The 15,015-nt window shown below is 47.2% G+C and overlaps 1 protein-coding gene across 1 annotated transcript; it reads left to right on the forward strand.

The window, feature by feature from the left end:
• Nucleotides 1-76: 76 nt before the first annotated feature.
• On the forward strand, nucleotides 77-13,999 carry LOC139055818 (uncharacterized). The gene is made up of 4 exons (XM_070533363.1): nucleotides 77-176; nucleotides 1,060-1,373; nucleotides 3,352-4,705; nucleotides 13,692-13,999. Exons 1-4 carry the CDS (start codon nucleotides 77-79, stop codon nucleotides 13,997-13,999), a joined length of 2,076 nt encoding a protein of 691 aa, XP_070389464.1.
• The last annotated feature ends 1,016 nt before the right edge of the window (nucleotides 14,000-15,015 follow it).

The following is a 15,015-nucleotide window of genomic DNA, read 5'->3' on the forward strand; positions in this document are numbered from 1 at the left end:
AGCTTGACACAGCAGTCTAACGAACCCCAAGCTTTTCATGAGCGGCCCATTCCAAAAACCGCTCGAATCTCAAGATATGGAGGACGATCGCTACAGCAGCTCCTCCGGGACCGAGGCCAGCGGAGACGGAGAGCTCGCAGCCACCGCCATGCAGCAAGACCAGCCCAGTACCTCAGGTATGCAAAATTTCGACGACCACTGGCAGATTTACTACTCTAAACGCCAGAAGAAACTACAGAAGAGCGGATCCCGGAACGTCGCCACTTTCAATCAGAAAGAAGCCCCGAGCGGGGAGACGAATAGCAAGATGGCGTCGTCCGCCTCGGCAGAGGGTGGCGCGAACGCGAAGACAGCTGGAGCAGCAGCTGCGAGCAAAGGTCAACGGCAGCCGAGACAAAGGTTACCGCCGCTCCCCAAGGACAACGCGAAGATTATAATACGCCCGAGGAACGGGCTACCAATCAGAGAGCTAAAAGCGACCGATGTTGCAAGAGCTATCGTAAAGGCATGACGCGGCATGTTAAAAGAAGACGACGTCACCGTCTGACTAAGAACGGGATACAACATCATCATCGCAAGTACCTCAAACGAGGAAGCAGCGAAGACGATGCTGGGGATGACTAATCTACAATTTAGAGGCTATACCTACGAAATCAACAAGTACGTGGCTCCACCGGAAGACGTCAGGCGAGGTGTTATACATGGCATCGATGCAGGGACCTCGTCGGAAGAGCTCTAAGGAAGAATCAAGGTACGCACGCAAGGAGTCACAGTACTCACGGCAAGAATGCTAGGAGAGTAACAAACGGCGGTTATCACTTTCGACGGCCCCAACATACCCAAGTACGTGCTTTTCGCAGGAGGGGAATTCAGATGCTACCCGTACAGACCGACGAGGCAGGTGTGTTACATTTGCTGTCAGCAAAGCCACCGGTCCGACGTCTGCCCTGCGCCCAGCACAACGGCATGCAGGGTGTGCGGTATGCCGAACCCGCCAGAGAACCACCAATGCCAAGCCAAGTGCCTGATCTGCGGAGGCAATCACGCCACGGGATCCAGGGACTGCAAGGACCGACTCAAGAAAGCAAGAGAGCTGCGAGGCCGGCAACAGCAGCAACTACACCAGCAACGGAATAGAACGGCACGGGAACGGAGACCAAGGTGGTTTAGCTCGGAGGGAGGACAAGACAGGTCATGGAGCCGCTCAGCGGAACCAGTCGTGGGACCACTCGCAGAGCCGCTGGCGGAGCCGCTCACGGAGCCGCTCACGCAGCGGCTCCAGATCATCCCCGCCATTGGTGCCCCCGGCCACCAAGGACAAGGGCCAGCAGCAGCAGAAGATGGCCAAGAAGAAGCCCAACGGCGGCAGAAAGGTGAGCTGGGAAGCAGGCCCTTCCAAATCCCTTTATCCGCACTCGGACAATCAAAATCAAAACATTATAAGCAACAGGGAAAAACAACTATCGGAGGAAAATTAGGTCCTCAAAAGAAAACTCGAAGAGCAGGACGCGAAAATTATTAGACTAATGCAAGAGATGCAGGAGCTAAGATCAGGTAGCTCCCCTAGATCGCTCACGCCACCAACCCCCCCACCTAGCCAACCTGAGATAACAAACCACCCGGACTTTGCCCAATTCATGGCCGAAATGCAAAAAGCAATACAAGAAATGAAACAGCAAATATGATGCAGGGTACGGACATCCGCACCATGCGCAAACACAAAATTACGGAGGGAGCCAAAGACAAGTTTAATCAGAGACGCCCAATGCTAGAAAACTACAGCGCGAGAGACAACTCCGAAATATAATCATGGATGCTCGAGCCAAAAGAGAGAAAAAAGAAGAAAAACAAGAAATATGGCACTGGAACTGTGGAGGTTACAAAAGAAAACAAGGACTACTACAACAATACATTAACAAGCGATTATTACCTCCGGACATAATTGCGCTACAAGAAACAAACGTAGAACCAAAATTACAAGGCTACACGTGCTACGAAAATCCGGACGAAGAACGGAAAAGGACAGCGATCCTAGTTAGCAAAAGCCTCACGGCCATACAACGCGACAGGATAGCTGACATGGACGTAGAACATGTAATAGTCGAAATAATTCAGAAAAAGAAAAGGGCAGGAGGAAGCATATTCATAGTCAATGTATATAGTCCTCCTAAGCAAAAGAAGGCCAAATTTGAAGAGCAATTTAGAGGAGCAAACAAAATCGCAAAAGGAAATGCGCTGGTTATATTAGGCGACTTCAACGCCAGAGAGGAAAGTTGGCGGTACAAGACATCAGAAATAAAAGGTAGGACAGTAGCCGACGCGGCAGATAACACGGGGTGCGAGCTAATCACCGACGCCGAAAACCCGACAAGAACCGGGAGCAGGGTAAGCGAAGATACCTGCCCAGACCTCACCTTCGTCCTGCGAACAAAACAAGCAGAGTGGGAAAACCTAATGGAAAACCTAGGAAGCGACCACTATATAATAAGAACACAAATCACGACATCACATAATATCAGACGGCAAATAGGCAAAGCCCGAATCACGGATTGGAGAGCCTTCAGAGTGTCGGACAGCGACACGACAAGAGGCGAAATCCAGTCTATATCCAAATGGGGAGAAAAACTCAAAGAACAAGTAAGGAAGTTCACGAAAGAAGTAGAACGCACGCAGCAAACACCGGATGTGGACTCTAGGCTACTCAGACTGTGGGAAGCAAGAAAGGGACTCACGAAGAGGTGGAAGAGGCAGAAATTTAACAGAAAGCTCAAAATAAAAATAGCAGATATCACAAGGAAAGCGGAGGAGTATGCGGAGCAGCTTGAGAGACAAAACTGGCAGCAGTTCAGCAATTCACTGAACGGGACCCTGAACACAGCAAAGACGTGGAGCATACTCAAAGCCCTACTAGACCCGACCAAAACCACGTCAGAGAATAACAAAGCCATCCATCGACTGGTTCACCAGTATGAAGGGACGAATGAAGAACTGCTAGAAAAAGTACGCAAGAAATGCTTTGGCGACAGCAACCCGGCCGCTTACACAGGAAGATATAAAGGGGGAGAAAATGAAGCATTGGACAGGCCCATAAGTAAGAAAGAAGTTTCTGCGGCAATAAGAAGAGCAACAAGAAACACGGCAGCGGGTGCGGACAAAATTAACAACGCACTTATCCGCAACCTCAGTGACGAGTTAGTCGAAAAGTTAACCGACTACCTCAACCAACACTGGGGAGCGGAAACAGTTCCAGAAGAATGGAAACACGCTGAAATCATCATGATTCCAAAGCCAGGAAAGAAACTCCAAGTAGAGAACCTCAGACCAATCTCTCTCACATCATGCTTGGGCAAGATATACGAGAGAGTGGTTACGAAGAGACTTCAAGACTACATGGACGATAACGAATTATACCCGCACAGCATGTTCGGCTTCAGAGCCAAGCTGTCGACGCAAGACGTGCTGCTGCAGATAAAAGAAGAAATACTCAGTGAAATCCCAGGCTACGGAGAAAATATCATCATGGCACTCGACATCAAAGGCGCCTTTGACAATGTCAGTCACGAAGCCGTACTAACGGGCCTAGACAACGTGAACTGCGGCAGAAAGACACACGGCTATGTCAAAGCATTCCTGTCGGGCAGAACTGCGACCATCGGGCTAGGAGAGCTAAGATCAGACAAGTTCAGCACTCCAAACAAAGGCACACAACAAGGGTCAGTTATCTCGCCCATCCTTTTCAACGTGGCAATGATAGGACTGGCCAAACAATTAGAGGAAATTGGGGGTATACGTCATGCGATGTACGCCGACGATATCATCATCTGGGCGCAAAGAGCTCCGTTAGGATACCAAGAACTCAAGTTGCAAGAGGCCGCAGCATGCGTAGACGCATATGTCAGGGCAAGAGGACTCGCATGCTCAACGGAGAAATCTGAGCTCCTGAGTGTACGCCGGAGACGCAAGGCCACCGACGAGGCCGAGCCCCTGAAAATCTACCTGAAGGGACACCAGATCACGGAAGTGACGCAATGCAGAATACTGGGGATGTGGGTGCAAACAAACCAGCGTTGCACATACGCCCTAGCACTAACCAAGACTGCAGTCAACCAAGTGGCCAGAATGATAAACCGGGTGTCGAAAGGAAGATATGGCATGAAGGAGGCAGATACACTCAAGCTGATAAAAAGCCTCGTAGTCAGCAGAGTGGTGTACAGCCTACCGTACTACAACTGTGTCAAAAGCGAAATCCAGCAAATTGATACCATCCTAAAGAGAGCACTCAAGACGGCGCTTCAAATACCCCAAACAGCGTCGACCGAGAAGCTGCTAGCCCTAGGGCTGCACAACAGCTTTGAGGAACTACAAGAAGCCCAAAGGATCGCACAATTCCAAAGACTACAGCAAACTGAAACCGGTAGAAGACTTCTAGGCAGGTACGGCGGCGAATCAACCCTACGAGAAGTACAAGATAACATGACGATCCCGGACGAGTACCGCAGTACCATCAGTTTAGCACCAATACCCAGAAATATGGACCCGAACCTGCACAAGGCACGCAGGGAGGCGAGGGCAGAGTACGTGCAAAGGACACTGGCCATCCGGAACGAAACGGTGTATGTTGACGCCGCAACATACGCCGGCAAAGGAGAAGGCAATAAGCATAAAGTGGCGACGGTGACTGGCCCGGACGTCAGGGAAATCACCAGTGCGTCAATACGGAACTGCACGGTAGTTAAAGCCGAGGAAGCGGCCGTAGCTCTAGCGGTAGTGGAGGGATATCGACTAGGCATATGCCTAACGATTCTAAAAGACTTGCAAACAGCATGCCGGAATCACATGAATGGCAGGATCAGCCGCAAAACGCTGAGCATTCTCCACTCTAAAGCCGACCCACAGACAAGCAAAGCAAACACGCGATAGTTTGGATACCGGGACACACGAGTGTCGAGGGAAATCTGGAGGCAGATAGGATAGCTCGAGGGTACCTAACAAACCGGGCGTCCAAGAACACTGCTGCCATAGAGGACCCAGAACCGGTAGGCCAAACATACGCTGACACGCTAAACTACTTCAGGGGCGCCCGAATGAGATACCCGGCACCAGACAAACAACTCAACAGAGAAGAAGCCGTAATCTGGCGGCAACTACAAACGGGCACATACCCGAACTTATACATTCTAAACAAAACTTACCCTACCCAATATGAGAACACATGCCCCTGGTGCGGGGACAAGCCCACGCTATATCATATCACGTGGGCCTGCCAAAAAGCAAAAGAAATAACCATAATAGAAAACCCGAGTGCGGAACAGTGGGAGAGGATGATTTCCAGCGACATCCTGAAAGTACAGCAAGGGCTAGTAAGGCGTGCTCGCACGGCAGCTACCCTCAGTGGGGCCCTGGACTAGGGGCGCCAACCCTGCAAATCAAGATGGAAGAAGCCATCTGAAGAAGCGCTAACTCCATATGTAAATAGAGCAAATAAACGTTTTTCACCACCACCACCACCGTCGCGCAGCGCATGATTTTGCGCGCTGTGCTCAGGGACACGTCACTAGAAGCATAATTCAGTGCCGCATGAATACTGAGACAGAACAAGTGGATCGCAGAGCGTGATCACGCGCAGGAACATGGTAGAAAATAGCATAGTTTCGGTACCTGCGCACGTGACCACATGGGCGTGGGAAAAATTAGACGAAGCGGAAATACATCTGTCTTGCTCCTGCGCGAAGTAAAACAAAAAAACACGCAGACATTCCGTTTCTGTGTTTTTTTTTTATTTCTCCAAACTTCCAGTTGTCAATTCAAGCAACAGATCACACAGATAACAGATGTTGTCTTGAATAATTCTCGAAGCCACGTGTCCCTACGAGGACGTCACATTGCGGACACGATTACGTAGGCGTAGAGGCACGATTACGTCACCGTCCGGCTTGGAGCGCGGCGGCCGCGAGTGAAAAGGGAAACGGCGTTCGCCTTGAAATTTCAGATCTTTCCACGGCGCGTGGCGATGTAATACTTTACAGACACGATTGTTACCACGCAATGTATGCTCTGAGCTTGTCAGCTCAAAACGGCCAGACCTTGTGAGGGGCCCCTTAAATAATTATTTGCGCTTTAAGAACACGAATGATAGGGAAGCCAAACATGAAGGATAGTGCACTGGAAACTATGCCGCTTCTTGACATCTGATTATGAAAATTTTCTAATGGAAAGTTTTGTTGAACTCCTTTTTTTGTTTTTAAATCGGGACACACAGCATTACTTTGAACCAGCTCCGCGTTTTGCCTTCACTGCATAGCACCTTTACACCCTAGAATTTTAAAGAAGAAAAAAGGGGCTTCGATGTTTTTATTTTATTCTCCTTTAAGTTGTTTGTGTGTGGCTGGCGACAGAGTTCAAGGTGGAGCTAATCGAATACACCGGCCGCAAAAGACGACAGCCTGGTAAACGTCGTAACAGCGCTTGCAACTTCTGTCACTGGCGCAGTTTAATTTCCGTATAAGTACTAGAACGAGTACTGAAACCTGTTAGGAACCCCCTTTAAACTCGTTGCTCACTAGATTTCCGTTTCGATAGTTTCATGTGGTTTTGAAAATCTGAAATAACTTACGGAGTACCGTTATATAGTGGCTGCAATTTTCACTGTAGGAGTAGACACCTAGGGCCAAACAATGAAACCCTCCTTTCCTCAATAAGGAAGCCTTCATTGCGGTGAGGCTACCTTATGTCACTCTGAAAGCTTCCTTACTGAGGCGCCCTCGGTGAAGGCTTCCTTGGTAATTCCTCAGCGTAAGGAGCGAAACAATGAAACCCTCTTTTCCTCACTAAGGAAGCCTTCATTGCGGTGAGGCTACCTTATGTCACTGTGAAAGCTTCCTTACTGAGGGGCCCTCGGTGAAGGCGTCCTTGGTGCTTCCTCAGCATAAGGTAGCTACAAAGCTACCTTCATGCGTCCTTACGCCGCTCCTGGCCCTGAACGAGCGCTTCACCTCACTGCTTAACCACGTGACATTCGCTTGCGCATGCGCACTGTCGCCCACCTGCGGAGAAGCGCGAGCACGGTACGTCTTGCCAGGCATGTTCGTTTCAGTCACGCGTGCGGCATGAAAGCATTGCCAGGCGTTGCTAGGCGTTGCAAGACGCCGGCGTGTCAGCGTTGCTGGAGCACATCAAGTTTTGCACCGTAATGCGCAACTTTTTTTTAACTTTAGTAAACAAACTAGAAGAAAGCGTCCACGCTTCTCTATATTAGCTATTCAATTTAAAGATTGTGCGACGATACAACATTTTTTCATAGAATAATGGTGTTCGCGGAAAGATTTGAAGAAATAATCTCGAACCCAGGCACGCGGCAACCGCTCCTTAGGTGAGGACGGGTGAAGGGAGCTTTCAGTGTACGCTTGCTTCCTCCATGGGTCCTTCGCTGTAGGAGGCCTCACGTAAGGTTAGGAAGAGCTCGAAGGAAAGGAACGTTTTATTGTTTGGGCCACGCTACCTTCATGCGTCCTTACGCCGCTCCTGACCCTGAACGAGCGCTTCGCCTCACTGCTTAACCACGTGACGTTTGCTTGCGCATGCGCACTGTCGCCCACCTGCGGAGAAGCGTGAGCACGGTACGTCTTGCCAGGCATGTTCGTTTCAGTGACGCGTGCGGCATGAAAGCATATTGCTAGGCGTTGCTAGGCGTTGCAAGACGCCGGCGTGCCACCGTTGCTGGAGCACATCAAGTTTTGCACTGTAATGCGCTAGAAAAAAGAAACTAGAAAAAAGCGTCCGCGCTTCTTTATATCAGCTCATGAACATAAAGATTGTGCGACTAAACAACCTTTTTTATTGAATAGTGGTGTTCTGGTGTTCGCCTAAAGCTTGTAAGAGATAATCTCGAACCCAGGCATGGCGGCAACCGCTCTTTACGTGAGGACGGGTGAAGGGAGCTTTCAGAGTATGCTTGCTTCCTCCATCGGTCCTTCGCTGTAAGGAGGCCTCACGTAAGGTTAGGAAGCGCTCGAAGGAAAGGAACGTTTCATTGTTTGGGCCCTAAAGGTCTAGGGCAGCGGTCAATTCGCAGTAAACCTACTGTATTATTGCCTTACATTCAGGTATCCGTCGCTGTGTCTAACATATTTCACGATGAAACCAACAGCTACATATGCAGACGAACAACGAATGTCTTCAAGGAAGTTTTTCCTTGCTAGGCTAGCAGACGACAAAGCAGACGTCACTGGCTCGCCGGAAAGGCTGCGAAATGGAGGAAACTGTTTCTCTTGTGTACGTCCCTATTTTACGCTACGAGCGGGGGTATACAAGTGCTCGTGCGCAACTTTATTATTAGTAATAATACAAACTCAAGACAAAACGCTGTCTTCCTTTGGCATAACAAGTTGGTACGGCCTCAAAACGCTTAACACATTAGATTTCTCTTTCTATTGTTCTACGTAGTTGTTTGTCTTCCTCGCTTGTTAACACAAATGCTCCAGTGTTACCCTTAGGTCACGTGGAAAAACAAACCACGTCAATATTAATTTAGAGTAAAAAACGAACAGCGAATCAAAGCGGTGTGTCAGGATCCGTAACGACGATTTCTGATCTCGGAGGAGTGCGAAAAGCTGCAGTTTCGGTTGCTACAAATTTTTCTTTTTACCGAAAATTTAGCTCGTCTATTTTTTTTTTCAACCAATAGCAAGTTTCCGCGCTTTTTTGAATCGCGCAAGCGATTTGAACAACATTCCACGGAAGCAATTTTTTAGGTTGCCTAAATTTTATGTCGTGTTTTCAGGGTTGCCCATATTTTGCGACAAAAATAAAACCCGCTATTTGGTGTCGATAGGTGTCAGATATTTAATTTTTTAAAGAAACATAAGATGTAATTATATAAAGATAGTATGCCGGTGTTGTGTGGCTGAATGAACTTACGTCAGAAGTGGTGTTCAGCTAACGTGACGGACTTTCACAAAATGCGATTTGCGACCAGGGTTTTACAGACATCAAATTAAAAATGCTTTTCTGTCAAATATAGGTGTATTCATCGTCTACAAAAAATTGTTCCCCTATTTTTTTATAGTTATTATGTAAGAATAGTTTACAATGTTTCAGTGTTTGCTAACTGCTGCAACTGCGTGCTGTACATTGTTGCCTGATTTTTATGTACCATTCAAATCGGCACGAGCATTTACCTTTTCTATTTTAGCTGATCAGTAAACGTTTTTAAATATTGTCTCGTAGGGCTTCCGAGGAAAACATTCTGCACCGCACTGTCGTGGCCAGACTCCGGAAGTGCCAAATTTAGCGTAAGAGCGGTCTCGAAACGTTTCGATCTTTAACATTTTTTCTTTCGTTGTATGATATATATCCGAGCGTCATATGTGCAGGTGGCGCGGGTGAGCAACTGAGAACTTAAGATTGTAGAAAAACAAAATAAATTGTAAATTTATATGCCTTTGTCGATACTTTCAAGCCCGTGACATTCCCATAGGACCAATGGAGCCATTTCTTTGCAGGCGACGCTAGCGCGCCCTGGATCCTAATGGTAGTTGCACTGATACCAGAAAACTATTTACTTACTTATAGTAGATAATGTTTTGAATATTATTCCCTACCAGTTTAAATTTAAAAATATAGGCGACGTCTGAATAATTTTAGTGGCTTAGAGAGTTGCATGCGTATCGAAAGCGCTATGACGCTTGTGAGGAATACCGCACAGCAGACGACCGACACCGGCGTCGTCTGCTTCTGCTATTGCTTTTGCGCTACCGCTTGCTTCGGCCAGGTATATCCCACTATATATACATTCTTTACCTTTTATATATATTCACTTATATATATTCTTATTCACCTTTGAAGTTTGGCACTGCTGCACAGTCCGAGAGAAATCACGACGCTAATCACACAAACTTCCTCCCAATAAACAACTTTATTATAACGCACATCAACGATGTTTACATGAAATAAAAAGCACATGAATAGCGTTTCAAACATATACTGGTGTGTAACACGCATAGTTGTTTATATGCAAAAAGATACTACGTACAGTCTCGCCACACATTTCTGGTGAACAAAGGCTGTCCGCTGTTGAATGAAGAAACACATCCGACCACATAATGCCGTCGCACGCTTGTATGTTACTAAAGTTCCTCCACTTTTGTAGCTGAAGATGTCACGTCACTTCGTTCACAATATTCATAAACTGCAACTTGAATTGAGCCAGTGCTTCCTGTTTGAGTGAAAACACGTAGCTTTCACAAGGGTGAATCCTGTCACGACTGTTCGACTTCTGGTCCAGAATGCCTGCTCTCTCGCAGTTAACCATTTGAGAAGTCACGTTATCAAAATTTTCAGCATTTAGGCTGAATTTGCTTCGAAAGATTTATAATTTCAGATAGAAATATTGTTTTGTACGTGCTGGTTTGATGAGTTGCAAAAAAAGTTTACATAACAAAGGCCTAGCTGGCATTTCGATTACCGCTGCCGGCGGTGCGCTGTCGTCGTTTCGATGGTGGCGCCACCCCAAGGCTTGGACGCGAAACATGCCACATGCCATAGGTTGATACTGTCGTCAGACGGCCCGACTGCGGTGGACAACATTCGGAGCCCTGTCCCTATGCCGCCGTTTGATGGTCCGACGGCTGGTTGCTCTTTTCTTCGACTGGTACAGCCGGTAAACTTACTTCGTCAGCATGACACAAGATGCACTTTTACCGGCAGTGGCAGCAGGGTTCAGTGAGCTTCTTCGGGAAATCGCGTACGCCGACGCTGCGAGCGCTAGCACACGACGCGAGTGACCGCACCACGCTGTGTCCCATTCCAGCCTTCGGCGAATGCCAAAGATTGACGCCGTTATTCTCTGCTGGCCGCTCTAATGAACTGCAGCAGCTTAGCACGAAGGTTGTCGCACTGCATTTGCGACTGCTTTATTATGGCATTCATACGACTCGAAGTGGGATTTGTGCGCTCTGTTTATTTATTGTGGCTGGATGCGTGCTGTAAAGGCAAGAAAGCGTTTGCACTATGGAAGCGATCGCGTCTCTGCCTGCTTCGTAGACAGCCGTTTCTTCATTACGCGTCGCACCAGAGGATATGGAAGCGTCAGTGCTGGCTCAAACAAGCTTAAATCAAGAGTGCGCATCAGAATTTGTATAGCCCCGAGAGGAGTTTCACGAAGCTTTTTTCAGCAACCACTCTTGCTGACATTAAACGCCATCAATTAATACTGCATCTCACCGTGTTGTATTCGTTTGGTGCCGCCATGTATACCTGCGGTCCTTCTGCTGGCGTGACGCGTTCTTCTGTACATGCGCACCTGCACCGCTGGAGAGACGGATTGCGGAGCGTCTGAATTATGGAGGCTGCGAAAAAAAAGACAGGAGGAACAAATTACAACAAATAAAATATAAGCACGTGGCCTGAGCTCTGAAAATCACGCGTTCTGCCCGTCTTATTGAAAACAAGGAACGAACAAAGAACGTCAACACGCTCTAAACGTGGACTGCGATGCTTGTGCGAAGCGGGCGAAACGACGATGGCAGGTGTTGCTTTTGTCGCACCGAGTAAACTGCACAGCGAAAAGCTGAGGGCGCTTTGGATGTATTACTTTTGCATTCAATCTTGTATTGTGGCCTTCAACGCAGTCCTTGTCGGACACACGCGCCGACGCGGTGAAATAATATAGGACGCTACTAACGATTTATTGGGTTTTTCACTAGATACGCTGACGTCCAAAGGCCCGAGCTGCTTCGATTGGCCGCTGGTAAAGCAGCCAGCGTCAAGCAGGGATCGAAGTGACAGTTGACTGGCTCACCATGCCCCTTGCCATTGAGAGGTTAGTTGTCCCGCAAACCTTGTCAATCTGGTGGCTGAGCCTACTATTGGCGCTAAATTCCGCCAGGTGAAGGTAGCAAGTAGCGCAAGATCGGGCACACCATAGCGAGTCAAATGTGAACAAGCACAAGAGTGCAGTCTGGCCCCGTAAATTCAGCAATATATCCCATTTATTACGAATATTTGTAGCGTAACCAGTAGACGAACAAGGTCGACTATTCGAAAAATGTTGAATGTTTGTGTTGTTCTTTGTTTTTTTTTCTTTCTAATCAAATACGAATAATAAAAGGATGATATCTGACTGGCATTCAAACAGCTGTTTCAAAATTCGCACACCCCTAGAATTGAGCTTCACGTTGCGTACTGGCCGGCTTCAAATTTGCAGTGACTATCCCGCCCTAAATGTGTTATGTTCATCATCATCATCATCATCGTCGTTGTCGTTGTCATCATCATCATCAGCAGCAGCAGCATGGTTACGACCACTGTAGGGCAAAATCCTCTCCCATACTGCTCCAACAACCCCGGTCACGTCATAATTGTGGCCATGTCGTCCCTGCAAACTTCTTAATCTCATCCGCCCACCTAACCTTCTGCCGCCCCCTGCTACGCTTCCCTTCCCTTGGAGCCCAGTCCGTTACCCTTAATGACCATCAGTTATCTTCCCTCCTCCTTTCATGTCCTGCCCATGCCCATTTCTTTCTCTTCATTTCAACTAAGATGTCATTAACTCGCCTTTGCTCCCTGACCCAATCTGCTCTTTTCTTATCCCTTAACGTTACACCTATCATTCTTTCCATAGCTCGTTGCGTCGTCCTCAATTTGAGTAGAACCCTTTTCGTAAGCCTCCAGGTTTCTGCCCCGTAGGTGAGTACTGGTAAGACACAGCTATTATACACTTTTCTCTTGAGGGATAATGGCAACCTGCTGTTCATGATCTGAGAATGCCTCCCAAACACACCCCAGCCCATTCTTATTCTTCCGATTATTTCCGTCTCATGATCCGGATCCGCCATCACTACCTGCCCTAAGTAGACGTATTCCCTTACTACTTCCAGTGTCTCGCTACCAATTGTAAATTGCTGTTCTCTTCCGAGACTGTTAACCATTACTTTAGTTTTCTGCAGAATAATTTTCAGACCTACACTTCTGCTTTGCCTCTCCAGGTCAGCGAGCATGCATTGCAGTTGATCCCCTGAGTTACTAAGCAAGGCAATATCATCAGTGAATCGCAAGTTACTGAGGTATTCTTCATTAACTTTTGTCCCCATTTCTTCCCAATCCAGGCCTCTGAAGACCTCCTGTAAACACGCTGTGAATAGCATTGGAGAGATCGTATCTCCCTGCCTGACGCCTTTCTTTATTGGGATCTTGTTGCTTTATGGAGGACTACGGTGGCTGTGGAGCCGCTATAGATATCTCAGTATTTTTACATACGGCTCGTCTACACCCTGATTCCGTAATGCCTCGATGACTGCTGAGGTTTCGACAGAATCAAATGCTTTCTCGTAATCAATGAAAGCTATATATAAGGGTTGGTTATATTCCGCACATTTCTCTATCACCTGATTGATAGTGTGAATATGATCTATTGTTGAGTAGCCTTTACGGAATCCTGCCTGGTCCTTCGCTTGACAGAAGTCTAAGCTGTTCCTGATTCTATTTGCGATTACCTTAGTAAATGGTTTGTAGGCAACGGACAGTAAGCTGATCGGTGTATAATTTTTCAGGTTTTTGGCGTCCCCTTTCCTGTGGATTAGGATTATGTTAGTGTTTTTCCAAGATTCCGGTACGCTCGACGTTATGAGGCATTGCATGGAATGTACTGAAGCAAATAAACAAGGACAAGATCGAACCAAGCTTTGTGGGTGCAGCTACATACCGAGACGGCAAGGCTTTTGCGGCTTCCGTCGTGGACACGCTGGGCAAAGTCATCAACTGTGCTCCCATCCGGTCGACGAACCCTGAGGTGGCCGACCAAGTGGCCATTGCACTTGCCACGCAAGAATGTCGGAGAGAAAGGGTGTATAGTGATTCGAAAGTGGCCGTCAGTGCATTCCAGAAAGGCCGGGTAGCCCGGCAGGCAATTCGAATTCTGAAAGGCGCCAAACACGGCGACACCTCCATATACTCGATCCTTTGGTTCCCTGCACACGTCGGGGCGATGATGGGGTTCCTCTGAACCTTAACGAGTCTGCCCTCGAGGCTGCGCGTGGTTTTACCGACCGCGCTGCCCTCGGATCTGGCGACTCTCTCCCCGGACACAGAGCCGCTCCTATAACGCACAATTAACTTACTAAATTGTTTTACTTAGAAGGATCTTCCCGCCACCTCAATCTAGGCTAAGCAGACTGCAGGCGGTCACACTCAGACTCCTGCAAACGAACTCCTACCCAAATCAGGCGTTAGTTAAGAGCATATATCCCGAGAATTATCCGAATTGTTCTTACGCGGCCTCTGGTGAGGTTGCTACTTTGCCTCATATGCTCTGGGACCAAATCCTGGCCGTCCAGCGCGCCCGCGATCGGGCCGGCAGACTAGATCTGTCAGCCCAGTCGTGGGATTAGCCGGGTGCTCGTTTTATAGCGTTTTGCTGGACCAAATAAAAGTTTATTCACTCTCACCGTACTTGGATTCCTTGAAAATGATGCATTGGACTTAACTTTCTAAGCGAGCACTACAATACTAAATGCATTTGGCACGCGCCCTTCGGTTTCTTTTTCATTACTTTTATTGGTCATCGTTAATCTGATGTTACCATACTACATGACGGTGTACCCGTATCAAATAAGGTGCACAAGTGTTTTGTTGCTGAACACAAACCATAAAACTTTTCATTTCACCTTTTTAGAAATTGGAGATGTTGGACTCGATATTAAACGGTCATTTTTCTCACGCACGCTGAACATCCATGTTATCTTCATTCAAGAAATAAATAAAATCGCAAGACATAAGTAAGATGGAATAAGAATATCTTTACTCTACAAAAGAAGTACAGAAAAAAAAAGGTTGCCAAGTTGAAATTGCGGCACGCAATCTTTCAAACAAATAAATCTATGCGGTGCTATATATATACACATACATACATATATACACACACACACACACTATATATACATATATATATATATATATATATATATATATATATATATATATATATATATATATATATATATATATATATATATATATATA

This window comes from Dermacentor albipictus, chromosome 2, assembly GCF_038994185.2.
Source record: "Dermacentor albipictus isolate Rhodes 1998 colony chromosome 2, USDA_Dalb.pri_finalv2, whole genome shotgun sequence".
NCBI classification, from domain to species: domain Eukaryota; kingdom Metazoa; phylum Arthropoda; class Arachnida; order Ixodida; family Ixodidae; genus Dermacentor; species Dermacentor albipictus.

Coding starts and splice junctions, on each gene's coding strand:
- LOC139055818 (XM_070533363.1), top strand. CDS start 77: ATGGAGGACGATCGCTACAGCAGCTCCTCCGGGACCGAGGCCAGCGGA. Junction 177..1,059: donor AGACCAGCCCAGTACCTCAG/GTATGCAAAATT, acceptor CACGGGATCCAG/GGACTGCAAGGACCGACTCA. Junction 4,706..13,691: donor GGACGTCAGGGAAATCACCA/GTGCGTCAATAC, acceptor TTGTGGGTGCAG/CTACATACCGAGACGGCAAG.